The sequence below is a fragment of the Plectropomus leopardus genome, chromosome 14 (genome assembly GCF_026936395.1).
Source record: "Plectropomus leopardus strain MGB_pleo_1.0 chromosome 14, ASM2693639v1, whole genome shotgun sequence".
In the NCBI taxonomy this organism is placed as follows: Eukaryota; Metazoa; Chordata; class Actinopteri; order Perciformes; family Serranidae; genus Plectropomus; species Plectropomus leopardus.
The window spans coordinates 17,624,610-17,641,532 of record NC_142189.1 but is presented as its reverse complement, the minus strand read 5'-3'; the positions used below and the strand labels follow the sequence as shown (position 1 = coordinate 17,641,532).

The 16,923-nt window shown below is 38.7% G+C and overlaps 1 protein-coding gene across 1 annotated transcript; it reads left to right on the top strand.

Moving 5' to 3' along the window:
* Positions 1-832: 832 nt before the first annotated feature.
* itpka (inositol-trisphosphate 3-kinase A) lies at positions 833-16,896 on the top strand. The gene is made up of 7 exons (XM_042500060.2): positions 833-1,481; positions 8,881-8,977; positions 9,576-9,789; positions 11,581-11,785; positions 13,256-13,357; positions 13,833-13,904; positions 15,131-16,896. The coding sequence occupies exons 1-7, from the start codon at positions 1,065-1,067 to the stop codon at positions 15,401-15,403; spliced, it is 1,380 nt and encodes a 459-aa protein (XP_042355994.1). The 5' UTR covers positions 833-1,064; the 3' UTR covers positions 15,404-16,896.
* Positions 16,897-16,923: the final 27 nt, after the last annotated feature.

The following is a 16,923-nucleotide window of genomic DNA, read 5'->3' as shown; positions in this document are numbered from 1 at the left end:
ATCTGCTGAGTTATGTATGTAAGATTACTTTGTTTTTCACGCCCTTTATACAAAAAATCTGCAGCCTAAAAGCAAGAGAGAGGTTTTCCTCGCGGACATCTTAGAGCGATCCCAAACCTTTGAATAGTGTACCTGTAATCATCATGCAGATGAAAACAAGTATTTACATAAAAATATATTTATTTCATAATTTCTCACCACCATGACTGTAACTGTGATTCATCATCCAGTTTCACACTGTCTCTCCTGTAACTGCTGACTGTTTCTTGTCAAGAGATCAACAGCTGTCAGCTTCAAAACCGCACAGGAGCGTCTCCCCCTGGGTAAAACCGGCATGACAAAAAAAAGATATTCCGAACTTCCTCTTATGCCGCCAGATTTCAGTAATTGATTTTACATGTCCAAATATGGCACTTTATTTTGAAATTCCGCGCACTAATTTCAGCAGCAAATTCAATGGAAATGAAAGGTTTTTGTTTCATCAGATGGCACTGTTTGTGCAACTGAACTACAGTTTGAAGGTCTGAACACTTATTAAAGGGAGGTTTATGCAGGTGTGCAAGCGTTTTTAATTAAAAAAAATTCGATGCACTTTTTCGTGTGGCTGATTTTTACGCACATTTTGATTTAGAGGTGAAGTTCCCAGATATTTTAGGACCTTCTTCGTAGATCGGCGCAAGGCAGAAAAAACTCTCTGTAACTTTTACAAAAGTGAACCTGTCAGCTGGTTTAATTTTGCAGTCAGGAAGCGAGAAAAGGCAATGCGGAAGATGAAAAACCTTGCAGAGTTGTGTAAGTGAGTGCGCCGGCGCGCGCGTGTGTAACCGTGTAGAAGCGCGAGCCACGCCACCACCAGAGAGGGGTTCCCTTTTCCAACAGTGCGCACAGACCGGAGAGGCTGACGGAGGCTTTTAATGTGTGAAAACTCGGACGACAAACAACGAGGAAGTGCAGCAGCGGATCGACTAAACCCAAACTGAACTCTCTGGAAGTGAAATTAACAGATTTGAAGGTTAAGGAGAATCGGCTTCCTCGTGCGCTCTCACGGCGGATTAAGGTCTCCAATGCCCAAAGAGTGCAGGAGAAAGACCTCCAAGGACTTCGTGCTCTCTGGGACTGGACTGCACGAGGGGGCGCGTTCAGAGCGGAGATCAGCCGGGAAAGTATCGCAGATTTGCGATGAACTCGTTCAGACAGCCGCTCAGATCGGCCCGTCGTCCGCAGCCGGAGCGCCCACTGTGATGGATGCGCGCCGGGTACCGCAGGTCACCATCACTCCGGAGGGAGGCGGCTGCTCCCGGGAGATGCTGCAGGAGGACTGGGATGATGCTGTGGACGGTACTCTGCGCAGGAAACTATCCAACTCCTCCATCTCCTCCACGGGCTCCTCCGCTGTGGAGTCCGAGGATGATTTGCTGAGCGACAACGAGAGCAAAAGCAAAGGCATCGTAACTCTGGAGCATCTGGTGGACGCTGGAGAGGTAAGTCAACTGCAAGGAGAAAAAGATCCAGTCAAGACTGTAAGAGGCTCATTAAAGTGGCTCCATAGTTTGAGTTTTTATGGGTCACTGACAGGTTTCTCAGCAAGTCATGTCAGTGTAGTTAATGGTGTTTCACAGCGCAGAGTTCATAAAATAGTTCAAAACAATCTGTTGCCTCCCTGAATTCATTACTGTTAACTATACATGACTAAAACAACTACAGCAGGTCTGATTATATGGAGTAGTTCTTCCATGCCATATGCACAGTTACAGTGAGGCAATAATGATAACACAAGTATGTATGAAAAAGAAACTCGCACACTTAAAAATGAGAGTCAAGTACTGAAGATAAGGAACAAGATACAATGTATGCAAAGTAGCCCACTGAGCAATAGACATATTTTAAACATGGTCCCCAGGCTTTAGCCCTGTTATAGACCAGGATTCCTCAGCTACATATAGCCTGATTTGATTATTTTAAAAATAATCATTAAATATATTAAAAAATACATTCAAACGTTACATTATGAGTGTTCATGTTTTTTTTTTGCTATATACACAGATTCTGTTTACTGTTGTACTTAACCTTTTTCAACCTTCAATAACCAAATTCTAAAAGTCTGAAGACAAATAGACATAGGCATTTATCCAACGTCTTTTCAACATTAAATTGCTCTGTGGGAGAAAAATCAATACAGCATAGTATTGTGATATTTTTGCAAGGCAATGTTGTATTGATGCAGGGCTGCCAAGTATCGGTTTTTCGTTACTATTTAAATGATAAAATCAATAGTTTTTTTAGTCCATCATTGCAATTTGCTGCAATAAAAAAGCCTGAAGTGAGATGAACAGACTGAAAACTTTATCTTATTAGATTAAAACAAATACTGACAAAGTTTTCCAGATTTTGTGGTTAAAAATTGGTAATAAATTGCAACATATTTCATTTAGGCTTGTGTTGGTATTCCGGTTTCAAGGTATGCCGTGGTATTACAATTGACAGTTATCATACTGTCATTTGCTTATCTACACTGTTGAAAAAAAATAACAGACTTCACCTTGATTTTAGTTCATCTCTAATGGTAGACCTTTAATGCATACTTGCCTTTGGAAAAGTTGGTTTCAGGCTTTAGATATGGTAATAAAACCGTTGTTTAACAAAAAAAACATATGTTTTTATTTCTTTAGGGGTCATTGTAACTGAAACTGATAATAGTAATAATTCTGTAATACTGTGACACCGCAATACTTTCATAGAAAGTTATTGTACTGTGAAAGTCTCATACTGTTGCAACCCTAATCACTATATGTTTATATTAATACTCAGCATATCGCAGCACATTAAAAATTATAATAACATTGTATCTTGACTTTCGTGTCATGATAATATCGTGTTGTGGGGCCTTTGGTGATTCATACCCCTAATCTACAGAAAATATAAAAAATAAACATATATGCAGTATTTGAAAAATGAATTATCAGTAATGTAAACAGGTTGTGAAGTAATGTGGTAAACGTATGTGCCGTATCTAAAAAGTTTCCCTGCAGGATGTTTACAGATACAAAAACATTTCAAATTGCCATCTTTGACAGCCTCTAAATCTTTTTCACATCTGCACCCTTCATGATTACCCCGTTACAGTAAAGATCTGATGTTCCGAAAACAAGAAACGGTGAAGCAGAGCGACACATAAACAGCACTCAGCAAATTGCTTCCTCACAGAGTACCACTGGGATGTCTCAGCGCAGAGAGCAGCCAATAACAGCTTTGCCCCGTTTGGCAAACTTTAAGTCCCATAAACATGTCTTACAAGTGACTTCTGCAACAAAAACGTTGTGGTAAATTAGTCACTTCTTCATTTCACAAGTTATTTTTGTATCTCTGGACTTATTGTTTTGAGATCTGGGAAATGTCAGTTGTCAGACGTACCAGTCAGTCATGTCACTTTCCTCCTGCTGTTTAACATCATGTGAAAAGAAAGATTAAACAACCGTGAGATCCCGGCCAGAGAGCGCAGGATAATCTCAGAGGAAATTTGATTGTCCCCATTGAAATCACATTATGTCCCCTTATGTTTAATGGGTTATCAGAGCCTTTCACATCACCTTAATGATCCCGGGCGCTGTATGAACTAAAAAGCAGTACGAAGAGGCTGCTGAAAGCTTGATAACCTTTGTCATGTGGCAAAGTGGCACATCATGTTGTTTACTGCAAAGGATCTTAAAGGCTGCATGGTACAAATTAAAACCACAGCTTTATGATTCAATATCTTAGAAACACAGTCATTTTCTTTCAATGTCATCTTTTATATTGATTTTTCACGTAGCCTGTTTGGTGGATAACTCATGCACATGCTATGCACCATTAATAATTATAATGATGCATGTTTTGCATGTTAAATGTCAGATCATGTTTTGGATCTGTAAGTAAGTCCTGACATTTATCACTATACGTCCCTCCTTCAGCACACAGACAAGTGTTGAAGGATCGCCCTTTAATTCAATAGACGCTGAGGGTGGAAATCTGTTTGACATTCTTGGCTGATAAAGCTTTAACTTGTGGCCAACAACACCTCTCAGTCTTGTTGAGCATGTTTACGTGCAGATAATGCACTTTTGTGTCTTCAAGAAGCCCAAATTCCAATACTTTAGACTTAGATTTGAACAGAGCAGCATATATTTTTGCAGCTTTTTCTCGATTGTCCTCTTTTGCAGCTTTTACTCAATCGTCGTCTCTGCATGTGATTTGTTGGGAAGTGTGATTGTAGTGAGTCACCTCCTGGTTTCTGCACAACATAATCTGCTTTTCTCTGCACTATCACCACGTTAGACTCAGACTTTCATTGTGTGTGTCTGTGTGTGTGTGTGCATGTGTGTGTTTTTTATGGTGCCACCACTTCTCTTCGCCCTTTCCATACAAGGTCTGTAGCTGTCACTTTCTTTTAAACAGACCGAATACACATTGCCTGTTAAGCCTGTTGTGTTCCTGTGCAAGAGTGTGAGCGAAGAGTGTAGAGTAACATTGTCAAATCAAGTGAGGCTCAATGTGAAGGCTCTCCCAAATTAAAGTTTGGGCCAAAAACATGTTTTGTGAGGTGACCCTCAACACTTGACCGCCAGATTCTGATCAGTTTGTTCTTGAGTCCAAGTGAACGCCTGTGCCAAATTTGAGGAAACTCCCTCAAAGCCATCTTCAGATATTGTGTCACAAAAATAAGAGATGGATGCAAGGTCAGAGTGACCTTGACCTTTGAACACCAAATTCTAATCCGCTCATCACTGAGTCTGAGTGAAGGTTTGCTGTTTCCTGCGCAAGAGTGTGAGCGAGAGTGTAGAGTAACATTGTCAAATCAAGTGAGGCTCAGTGTGAAGGCTCTCCCAAATGAGCTCTTTATGGCATCACAACGTAAACTGGAAACATGTCATCTCTGAAAATAGCCGAATAGACGAAAATGTCATTGTGTAATCATGTGTTTCTGTGGTCACTTGTGAGCCCTGGCCTTTGACATTTAACAAAAAACCACTTCAGGAAGTCACAAACGCTTGTGTATCAGTACTTAGCTTTTGCCATTTCACTGCAAGTATATCACAGATTCATTCCCAATAGTGCAGGGCAAAACGCTTTTTAATGCAGACAGACAACTGGACAAACAGATAGTTTGATCATCATGCAGCAGTTTGTATCCCATTAGCACTTAAAGATGACAATACAGTGTAATATGGCAGGCATTTTTTGGCTGAATGAGTCACATGGTGTCATCATTGTTCTCGTAAAATGTATTGTTCTAAAATGGTGAAGCTCTTTGTCAGTTGTCCGTGTTTGCTGTGTTGCTAATGACTACTCTGACTGTTCAGCATGGTGTTGTGTCAGTTTGTCGTACACACAGCAGGCTGACAGAGCAGAAAGAGATCGCGTAAAGGGTTGAAGAGAGCAAAGATGAGGCTAATCCTAGAAAAAGCCTCCTGGTAATTTGTGAGAGTAAAGAAAACATCTTTGTTGGTGGAAATTAACTGTACATTTACACAAGCTCTGTCCTAAAAGGTGTAATATGTAACATTCCTGCATTAAAATGTCTAAAAAAACAGCTAAACTTATATACTTTGTCTAGTCATGAACTTACATTTCTTTTTAAAAATTAGTGTACCAGTACCCTTAAAATACCAACAGAGTACTTCATTTTCTAAATTTTTTTCTACTATATGCTACCCATCATGTCAATGGCAGAACTTATCTGTGTAAAATGCCACTAGGGCTGCAGTTGAATGAGATTTTCACAGTACGATAACTTTATCAGAACATATAACTGTTTAATAGTATCACAGTGTATGGTATTACACTATTACCATTATCATTGTTAAGTACAATGGCCCTTAAAAAAATGACAACATACGTTATTTTTTTATTTTTGTTGGACAACCGCATTATTATAATTGAATCTTGAAACATTTTTTAAATAGAAGTACATGTTTAAAAAGTCAGACAGGCAGTCTGAGCTTGTCACATTTTTTCCAAAACCATAGATAAGCAAATGTACATGATATGATAACTGCCAGTTTTCATGCCCTGGAATACCTTTGAATCCGGTACTCTGCCGCAACCCTAAATGCTACCATATTTTCGAAAATTTTGGTTAAATCTTCGGCGTGCTGAAATGCCAACTCCATCAAAAATACTGCACTCAACTTCATCCACACACTGTGTGGGTTGTAACTGTCGTGGTGGTGGGCCAATCACATGTAGTATTATGTTGAAGAACGCTTGCATCGATTGGTTGCGAGTAAAACAATACAAATGGTCTTTTTTCTACATCGAGGTACAAAAAGAGTTAAATGCAGGAATTGTTTGACTGGAGAAGTTTCAGCACTAGTTGGTACTGGATTATTTTGGTCAATATCTTAAAAAGATATCAAGTGCCGATACACAGCCCCAGTTCAGAGAATTCAGAGAAACCTGCAATTTTATTCAAGTGCATTTCATTTGGTCACCTATTAATGGCATCATATCCCTTTAACTCCTTTGTGCGTTTTATTGTTGTGATTGAGAGACGCCTGACACTGAAATGACACACCGTGAGTTTAAGTGCAATTTTGTGATAGGTTATCTGATTTGGTATTTCTATTTTCTGTCTTTTTACTTCTGCTTCACTGCATTTCAGAGTACTGTATTGTACTTTTACTCCCCTAAATTTATTTAATAGCTGCAGTCACCAGTTAGGGACTGTATTTTATTTAGCAGAGTAGTAGGGTGGCTGGGGTGTGACTTTGTCTTTTTTTTTTTTTAATATCATGACCCTCCCCAAAGTTGCTAATATTTTTCTTTGAGCTTCCCTGAGTGATTGGACAAAAATGCATGACCCTCCTTTCACCATAAATAACCATTACAGTTTCTCACTGTGATTAAAACAAAAACATGCTTTCTAAACCCATTTGCAGGTTTTGGGGTTCTGAGGATATTTAAAATAAAGACAAAATAGTACCATTTAAGGTTGAATGGCCCTCCTTTAAGACAAATCAAAAAGTAAAACTCCATCGCCAGTGCTTTTCATATTATTTGAGTTCCTCCCCCATTTTACACCACACCCTCCCCGCCATAAATAACAAGCAGTCCCTTACTTTTAAAATCCACATTATGCCGTCACTTCCAGTTATTAACATTATAATTCTACATAAAAAATATACAATAAGCATCTAAATATATTTTTAAGGATTAAATCAGTTTTGTCTGACCTTTTTGTCTTGTGATGCCTCAGAAAAAAAAAAACTGTGTATTTGAAGCTTCTTGTCAAGTTTTAGCTGTCTGTGAGTTGTTAGCAGTACAAGGCCAAAAAAGGTAAAACAATTCAATATTTTGTCAAGTAAAGTATCTAAATGTCTCTCAGATCTCTGCTTTCAAAACATTTTTTTCCATGCACTCTGCTTTGTTAAGTAAGCAGATGTTTTATTTCAAGTTTTAGCCTGAGAGTGAAACCAGTGTTATTCTGAGTGTTATCAGTACAAACTCTTGTGGTTTCTGTCATCAAGGCCGGCCGGGACAGCACGGCGTGAATAACATGTTAACAGCTTCAATGTCAAACTTTGTGTAAGATATAAATATTAGCAAAAGAGCTGCAGGGTCGTCATGTTTACATCATAACTCAGATCTAAGTTTCCATTCCCTGTCAGTCTGTGAAAAAGACATTACACCACATGACTCCAGACAATAAAGTTAAAGCCTTGCAGCAGTAAAACACATGCTCACCTTCACAATGTGATATTATCAGTAAACAAGCAGCACTGCAGTAAGTGAAGCATATCACCTGACATTTAAGGAGAGACTTGGCTGGCTGCTGCAGAGCTTTGTGTTTCACTAACACGAAAGTCCCTGTTTCATTTCCTGTTTTCAGTCAGAACATAAAATGACCTCTCTAAAGCTAAAAGACAGGATTTATGAATTTTCCTCTCTGATGCCTGGGAGTTGTTTTATTCTGTGTATTTTCCTTGTAATTATATGACTGCATGGAAATATGATCCTCTCTGTGTTAAAGTGTGTTATTTGAGATATGGTCAGTTTTCTGTGAGGGAATGAAACAAGCAGTTCTCCACAAGTGTGAAGCACCAGTGTGTCTCTGTGAAATACGCAAGCTGTTACTGTGTTTTTCTGTGTGTGTGTGTGTGTGTTTGTGCATAGTGAGAGACAGAGAAAGAGAAGGAGAAAGCGAGGGTGGCATGAGAAGAGTCCTCAAACAAACAGCCATAAAAAAATTAACATCTCTGCCAAAAAAAATAATTAACTCGTCAGTCATCTTTTTGTCTTTGCACAGGATTCAGCGCACACGTTGATTTGTTGCAAGCAGTCGTATGACACTAGAAAAATTCATATATTGCCCACAAGTGAGTGGGAGCAGCGAGGGACATTGTCACGTGCCATTATTTGGTGATAAACCTTCAAATTCAAATTTAAAAAGATTTAACCAAAGATGACAAATTATTCATGTTTTATTTAGTATGATATTCTATATCTATTTTGGATGTACAAACACTGTAACCAGAACATGTCTTGAGTTGTAAACTGATGTTAGATAGTAGATTTTTCTCGTTGAATCAAAGTCTGCGGCCACACCAGGCTAAAGATGCTGAATAAGAGATGCCGAGATACGAGTTTCCACAGAAATGGCATTTAACTGACCTAGATTGTACATTTCATGCAGTGGAAAACTAAAAGCCTGGCATCAGATTTACCGTGTAGAATTGCTTATTTGATCAGATATCGGTTCAGACAGTATAGGTCAGCACTTCTTCCTGTTCTCAGATTATTTGTGTGATTTAGAACACACAGATAGCCTCAAAAACACTCAATGCGTCACAGTGATTCTGTTTTATAGTATTCACCTCTGCTTGTTTTCTCGCACATCTTCTTCAGAGTAAGCCGTGGTGGAAGTTGAAGACAATCGTCCACTGGCCCTTCAGTGCTACGCAGAGGAAAAAACTGAACTGGGTTCAGCTAGCGGGGCATAAAGGTACAACCTGTTAAGGTCAATGTTGTGTTGTTGAGCTTTTTTTTTTAGCTGTATGAAATAAGAAAAACGGAGAATATGAAGTCGGACACAGACAGGGATTAAAACACTGCCGTCATGGATGATTGACATCACCACCTCTGTCTCTACAATATCTCTCCACAACGGACACAAGCATTGAATACAAAATAAATAAAGCTACAGTTGGTAACATATATACAAATAACTTTGTCAAATTACTGAAACTAAAAGAAGTCTTGGCTCAGATATTTGCTTGCTACACCAGATCATTCCAAAATATTGGCCCTCGCCCCCAAAAGCTTATTGTTGTCAAACTGATAGCCGATGGGCTCCGAGATTGTCTGTCTGATGGTCTACTGTAACAATATGGTGACAGTTTAATCAAATATGACAAAAAAACTATTTTTTAGTTCACAACTACAGCGTTGATTTTATACATGTGACGGGAAGTCGTTTCTAGCATGCAGGCACATTACTGGACGGTCTAACAGAATCAGGGCGTCTATCTCTAAATGTCTAAACATTTTCTTATCCCTTCTGTTCCTTAATGCCTGAACTCCTATTCCTCATCTTCTCTCAGGTAACTTTAAAGCCGCAGATGAAGGCAACATCCTGAAGAAGTTCTCAGAAAACGAAATGCTGTGTTTTGAGAAGCTGAGGGATGACGCGCTGCTCCCGTTTGTGCCCGGTTACCACGGCACCGTGGAAAAAGACGGAGAGTCTTTTCTTCATATGACTGACCTGCTGGCAAACTTTGACCTTCCCAATGTCATGGACTGCAAGATGGGAGTGAGGTAAGGAAGTAAGGTGCTCATTTAATTATTTAGAGTAGATATTCAGACACTGATTCAAATTATAATCCTATTTTCTACATACAAGTGACTGTGTCAAAAAAATCTTTGTAGTTCATTTCTGCCAGAAGAGGTCATGACTTCAGACTCGACTTGCCAAATTAAAATAAGACTTGCAACTCGACTTGGACTCAACATAAATAACTTGAGACTTCACTTTGACTTGAGATTTTTGACTTGAAAATACTTGATACCTCCCGAGCCCAAACATTAAAAAGCATGTCATTTAAAATGTGCGCCACAAATCAGTTAATTTCCTGAATCAAAGAAAAATTGAATGAGGAGTTGAGTTGACGTTGATGTAATTATTCCCAGCTAGTCAACACTTAATTCCCCACATCCACTTTGTTTGAAACGATCCCATAACAGCCAATCAAACACAAAATACAATCAAATACAAAAACTCTGGATTAACAAAAAAACAATTGCTGTATGCAAATGTGTCAGAAAATTAAGGACGGAGACCGTAAAGAAAAAGCATTTAGATTTTTGTAAATTTAGTATATCATGCCTCTGCCTCTTGTTAAAATGGAATTATATTTGGTGAAGCACATACTATGACTTGTTTATAACTTGAAACTCAGCGTTTTGGACTTTAGGACTTGCCTGCGGTGATTTGGAATTTTAGTGATAATACCTGAGATTTACTTACGATTTGCAAAACAATGACTCGGCCCCTCCTCTGATTTCTGCTACACTGATTCAAAATTATGTCAGATCGTTTCCTTGTGTATTCATACATTTGATGTTTCTGTTCATATTTAAAGCTCATGTTCCATTGAAGTGGATTAATGAGACGTGTGCAGCCTGTAGACATTACGTGCCGCCTGAAGCGTTTTTGCTCTACAAGGGAACACCTGTTATAACTGCAGGCTATATGCTTGGCTTCCTGCCACAGCGGGCGGGGTGTCTCATCATGAGCGCGCGCACACACACACACACACACACACACACTGTATATGCATGAATGCACACATAAATATATCTACTTGCTCATGCAGGTCTCTCAGAAATGTATTTCCGGTTCAGCCTACACATGTGCAATAACCTTACGCACACACACAAACACACACACCCACATGCACACACACACACACACACACAGACACACACACACAGACACACACACAATGACATACAATAGAACAAAATATTTGCTGCCTACTAAGAGTCTGTGTGTGTCTGTATTTCTGAGGCTACACACACACACGCACACAAACACACTCAGGGTGTCCCTGGAGACTCCCCTTGTCAAAAACACTCACAACCACAAAGTTGCAAAACCGCTAACTTGCACTAACACACAGACTTTCACACAGTTGAACGCTGGAGTCTCCTCTCAGCTTCCTTCTTCAGCACAGAGGAAGTGCAGCTCACAAACTGAAACTGAAATTCACATCTGTTTGCACATAACTGTCTGGTATGAACACGAACATGAATGTGCTGCAGCACTGTTTACCAGCAGAATAATACTTGTACACTGTGCTGCTGTCAACTTTTTCTGCATGAATGAACACCATCAGAAAAGATTTTATCTCTGAAAGAGTGTCCTCTGGTTCAAATGTTCCTTTGTCAACTATGTATTTTGCATCCTAATAACTAAGGGTGTGAATGCAAGACAAGCCCTTAACCTAAACAACCATTGCTATTTACTGACATGCAGAGATCACTTTTAAAACTGACAGTAGTCTGTAAACATGCAGAGCTGAACACCTACTTCCTGTTCTGTTTCAGGACATACTTGGAGGAGGAGCTTGTTCGGGCCCGGGAGCGACCCAAACCGAGGGAAGACTTGTACAAGAAAATGGTGGAAGTGGACAGCGAGGGACCAACTCCCCAGGAGCATTCCCAACGGGGTGTCACCAAGCCTCGTTACATGCAGTGGAGGGAGACCATGAGCTCCACCCACACTCTAGGCTTCAGGATAGAAGGGATCAAGGTAGCCATAACAAACTGAACTGAGGGGCATTGAGTTTTCAGAGAGGGTCGGGATGTAAAACATGGCTGAAAACGTGGTAAAAAAGACAAAACTAGTATTTAACCGACTTTGTGGATGCAGCTTGAATGGCTCAGGCCTCCACGCTGGCCATTAATCCCTGATAATGGACACCTGATCAGGCATTATCCCTTACATGACAAGACAACCCAGACTGCTGATAATACACTGCTTTTAAGATTATGCTCAACAACCTGTGCTTTGATACAAAACACACTACAACTTTAACATCTGAACATCACACAGTGCAGCACACACATTTTCCATGAACAAAAGCAAAAATGTCTCAAAGCATGAAGCAATTTAAATAGTGATAAATTACACCAAAATGACACAACTTAACATAACATAACAAACCAGAGTTGAACCGCCATTGCCACCTCGAATAATTTCAGACCTCCCTGCACAAATCTGTATTAAAGACTGTAGCAGCTTCACTGATGGACTCACTGTTCAAAGAGCTGCAGGTGATGCATGATTGTGCAGAATCTCCTGAGGATCTGCTTCTTCCATTCAGTCAGGCATTTGCATCTGAGATCTCTTGACGGCGAGCTGCTGTCCCTTTGTGCACGGCTTCATAAACAGTGCCATGCATGATCTGCAATTAATTTATACCCCCAAATAGTTTTTATCAGTATAATCCAAAGGCAAGAAAGTAGGAAAGGCCTGCACACTGGTCTTTACGTGCCCTCTAACTGGCTAAATGCATACAGCCTGTGGGACACATGGTCCCTGATTGGCCTCACCTGAGAAGTGTTGGCTCATTCTGCTGATTCAAAAGACGTAACTTTTTTAGTTACATGATATAAGATTTTGCAAAGACTATTAATCTTGCAGCGTCACTACTTGCAAGATTGCAACTACATTCCTTTTGTGGTTGTTTCCCATCTTGCTACTGGTGGAAAATGTTACACCAAACTCCCTTTAAGAACTTTGACACATTAACAATTCATTATGTGTCTGCAGAAAATGCTGCACGTTGGAAGCACGAGGCAAAGGGTGTCCGAGTTGGAAGCATTATTGTCAATTCGGCATGAATATAATCCATAAAAATAATTACATGGATGTATTAAAGTTGCTTTACTTGATATTTTTCGGTTAACCATGAGTCAAATTACTATGTGTTATATAAAAAAAGGTTGGTTGGGACTAAATCCAAGTCAAATATTCAGACCTATTTATAGAGCGCTTTTCAGGGAACTTAAAGATGCTTTACAGAGTAAAAAGTATCAAAGAATACAAACAAAATACAAGAGTACAAATGAAAACATAATAATAGTACCTTATAATTAATTAATTGGCTGACAATAGCTGAATTAAATTAGATTTTGAAAGGTGTAAAGAATGCATGAAAATTATATCCAGTCACAAGTCAATAATTCATTTCATTTTGTAATATTTCCTCTCTTGTAGAAATGTGACGGTACATGTCGGACTGACTTCAAGAAAACCAGATCGAAGCAGGATGTCATCCAAGTGTTCAAGGACTTTGTCGAAGGGAATGTCAACATCATAGTACGTGGTGATCGCTTTACTTCTGCACACATACAGTTTATGCTATTCATATATGCAAAACATATTGTACTGTGGGTATGCACAAGGCAGGCATCTTGCAGGCATTACCTAACACACCAACTACAAACACGGCAGCTGAGTAAGCTCTCACATCCGTGTTCAGTGTTTGGACAAATATAAATTATTTTGTATACTCACTCTTTACATTTTAAACAGGTTGTGGACAGTCTGATGAATAAAAACAGCTGTGAAATGTTTGACCTGCACAAAGTAAATATTCATTGCAAATAATGCTGTTTGAGTTTTTTATTACAGTGGGAGGTTCCCAAATAGACACTGTGTCAGCACCCTTTTATGTTATAACAACTGTTTTTAGTTTATGGACTCAGATTAAAGTAGATTTTAGATTAAATTAGGGGGCTTTGGGTGGTATTTTATGATCTGTGAGTCACTGTTTTTTTTTCTTGAAACACAGAAGTCTTACCTGAGCAGACTGACGGAGATCCAGCAGGCCCTGAAGACATCTGAATTCTTCAAGCAACACGAGGTGATGACCGATCCGAACACTTTAAAACAAACATACAGCTCTGAAATTAAGTGTTGCAGCAGAAACTTTATGTAAAACTGTACTCAAGAAATTAAACACCTTTGTAAAATATATTTTCATGATGTGGTGTTGGCACATCAAGTCTGTACTTCTGTATGTTTTGTTTTAAATCTGCCATACGCTAAAAATCACAAAGAAACTTTGCACACTGAGTCTGATGGTTTTTCTTGTTCTTTTTAAGGGATTTGATGTGTAAATGTGATTGACACAATGTGAGGTTATATTATTTTTTAACATGCGTGAATTTTTAATGAAAAATGCGGACTTAGTGTGCAAAGGCCTTAATACGTTGGCCAAATATTACTTATCTTTAAACATATTTTTAGTGGCTTTTTTAACATACAGATGAGCCACACAACAATATGGGAAGAAAACTACGAAGAAAAAGAATAAATATATGCAGGCATATTCACAAACAGGCAGGATTATCTCATTTTGATAGGTTACAAAGACAGAAAAAGATACAAGTTAAGCTAATAAATGTAACTTACTCCATTTGGAGTTATATCCAGGAAGGTCGGATTTAAAGCTCAGCTCTTATGTGATCCATATAAAGTTTCCAAATTTAATTAAAGTTATTAGAGGAGCCACGTATTGTTAAACTCAATTTCCCAAGATGTCACATGTGGACAGTGGGTTTACTTTTAATAGTCACCACTTTGTAATAAAGAATAAAACCTTTCATTTTTACACCTGAACATGGCTGTGCAAAATCAAAATTGAAAACAATATAACAAACAATGCAGCTGATTTGTTTTGTAATGTTCATTGCTCACTACCTCAAGCTAGGGATGTCCTTTTTGTGGAAACAATCTGTCACACCTAATTGGCCAATGGGAAATGCTGCGATAATTCAATAATTAAGTCCCAACGTCCTCAACAAGTACTTCGTAATTAACAGTGCTGTAACTTGTTACTCTTGTTAAAATTTGTAAAATTTGCATACCATATCAAACTGTTAACATTTTAAATATTTTTAACAAGTTTTAACTATAAACTTTGATCAGGGTTTGTACCTTTTTGTGTAAGAATCAGCTGAAGAATGATTTGGCACCTTGTTTTTATACGGATTAGTGTATTGTGCTTTTGTTACCAGCAGGAATGAATGAATATAATCAGATGAAGGAAAAGCAGAAGCTCATATGAAACCCTTCTTTTTTCCGCAGGTCATCGGCAGCTCTCTCCTTTTTATCCATGACCACACCAGCAACGCACAGGTCTGGATCATTGACTTTGGAAAGACAACAGCGTTACCAGAGGGCCAGACGTTAAAACATAACGTTCCCTGGCAGGAAGGAAACCGGGAGGACGGCTACCTGTGGGGGCTGGAGAACCTCATCCACACTCTGGAGTCTGTGAGGGATGAAGAGGAGAGCGAAGAAAACTTTTGCTCAGTGACCAAAGAAAACAACCAAACAATGGAGACAGATGGTCAGTGACCTGGAGATGAAGTGAAGTCAAACTATGTTAATGGACACCACAGAGAGGGGGGGGGTTCAAATGTGTTGATCTGAGTGCTTGATGATAAATACTGAAAAGATTGCAGAAATGCTACAATGAAGAACGTTTTTAAGTTTTATAAAAGCCACTGACAGAAAAGACACAATGGACACTGAACAGGGAGACGCAAAGGGTTTGTCACTAGTTACTGAACGATTGAGCAAATGAACTGACACTAATTCAACTTCCTGCAAAACGAACAGAAGTGAAAGTGTAGGGATTCTGCATTTCAGTTTCAGGGACAGGGTGTTACACGTGAAGGAAATACTCAAGAGATACGAATCAAAACAAGGAAAGAGTGAGCAATCACAAGTCCTCAGTTCTCCTTATTAACATCAAACCTTCAGCCCTGATGTTACATCTCAGCCCAGTCGCCAGAAAGAAATGTTGGCACTGAATGTTTATGCAAACTACAGATATGTTACAGTTTTACGTTTTAAGTTTTTTTTTTGGATCGCTTTAAGGTAATTTTGTGTCTCTGTCGTTGTTTTGTGCCTTTCTGTAGTCATATGTGTATCTTTGAGACAATTTTCTGTATTATTGAGATGATTTCGTGTCTTTTGTGTCATTTTAGTTGTTTTGTCTTACTTTGAAGTCATTTTGTGTCTCCCTGTGGTTGGTTTGTGTGTCTTTTTAATCGCTTTGTGTCTCTTTGTGGTCTTTTTGTATCTGTTATTTGTTGTGTATGTGTTCACTTAGGTGACATAAAGTGATACAGATCTGATAACATGTATAGGAGTTGGCTCGGTAGTTGGAGATGTTGGTGGAAGGCATGAGACCTTGGCGAGAAGGCTGCCAAGCTGCAGACCTCTCTAAGAGACCAACAAACAACAAAACCGGTAATTTCATAACAAGAAATCTTGGCATTTCCAGCATTGACTGTGCCACAAAAAACAGGTTTTTTATGCCAAAACAGGATCTTCTAACCATTACCAAGTTTGTGCCTAAACATAACCACCTGCTATTTGCAGCATTGTTGAGACATACAGAAACACCACTACATAACAAATATATGTAACATATCTGTGGTTTGCAGAAACACATAATGCCAACATTTACTCTGGTGACTGGGTTGCACATCAGTTATATTAAAGGAGAAATTCTGTGCAGTATGAAACTCACAGACCTCACAGTCACATGACTACAACACATAACACACTCTCAATATAATACTGCATACTGTGTAATGATTAGAGTGCATTATCTGTGTCACTGTTCTGACAAACTCTTATTGTATATCAGTTTATATTTCTTTTAATGATTTTATTGCTGTAATCAAACTTGTGATTGTTTTCATTTTTTTAATTTTAACACATTTTGTTTGGTCTTGGTCAGACATGTGCAAATGAAATGAAAATGTATATGTAATTAAAAAAGGGCAAATTGTTATTTTTTTGTTTCAATAGTAAAAACACTATTGTGGTATCTTTAAGATATACTGTGCAAGAATTTACTTAAA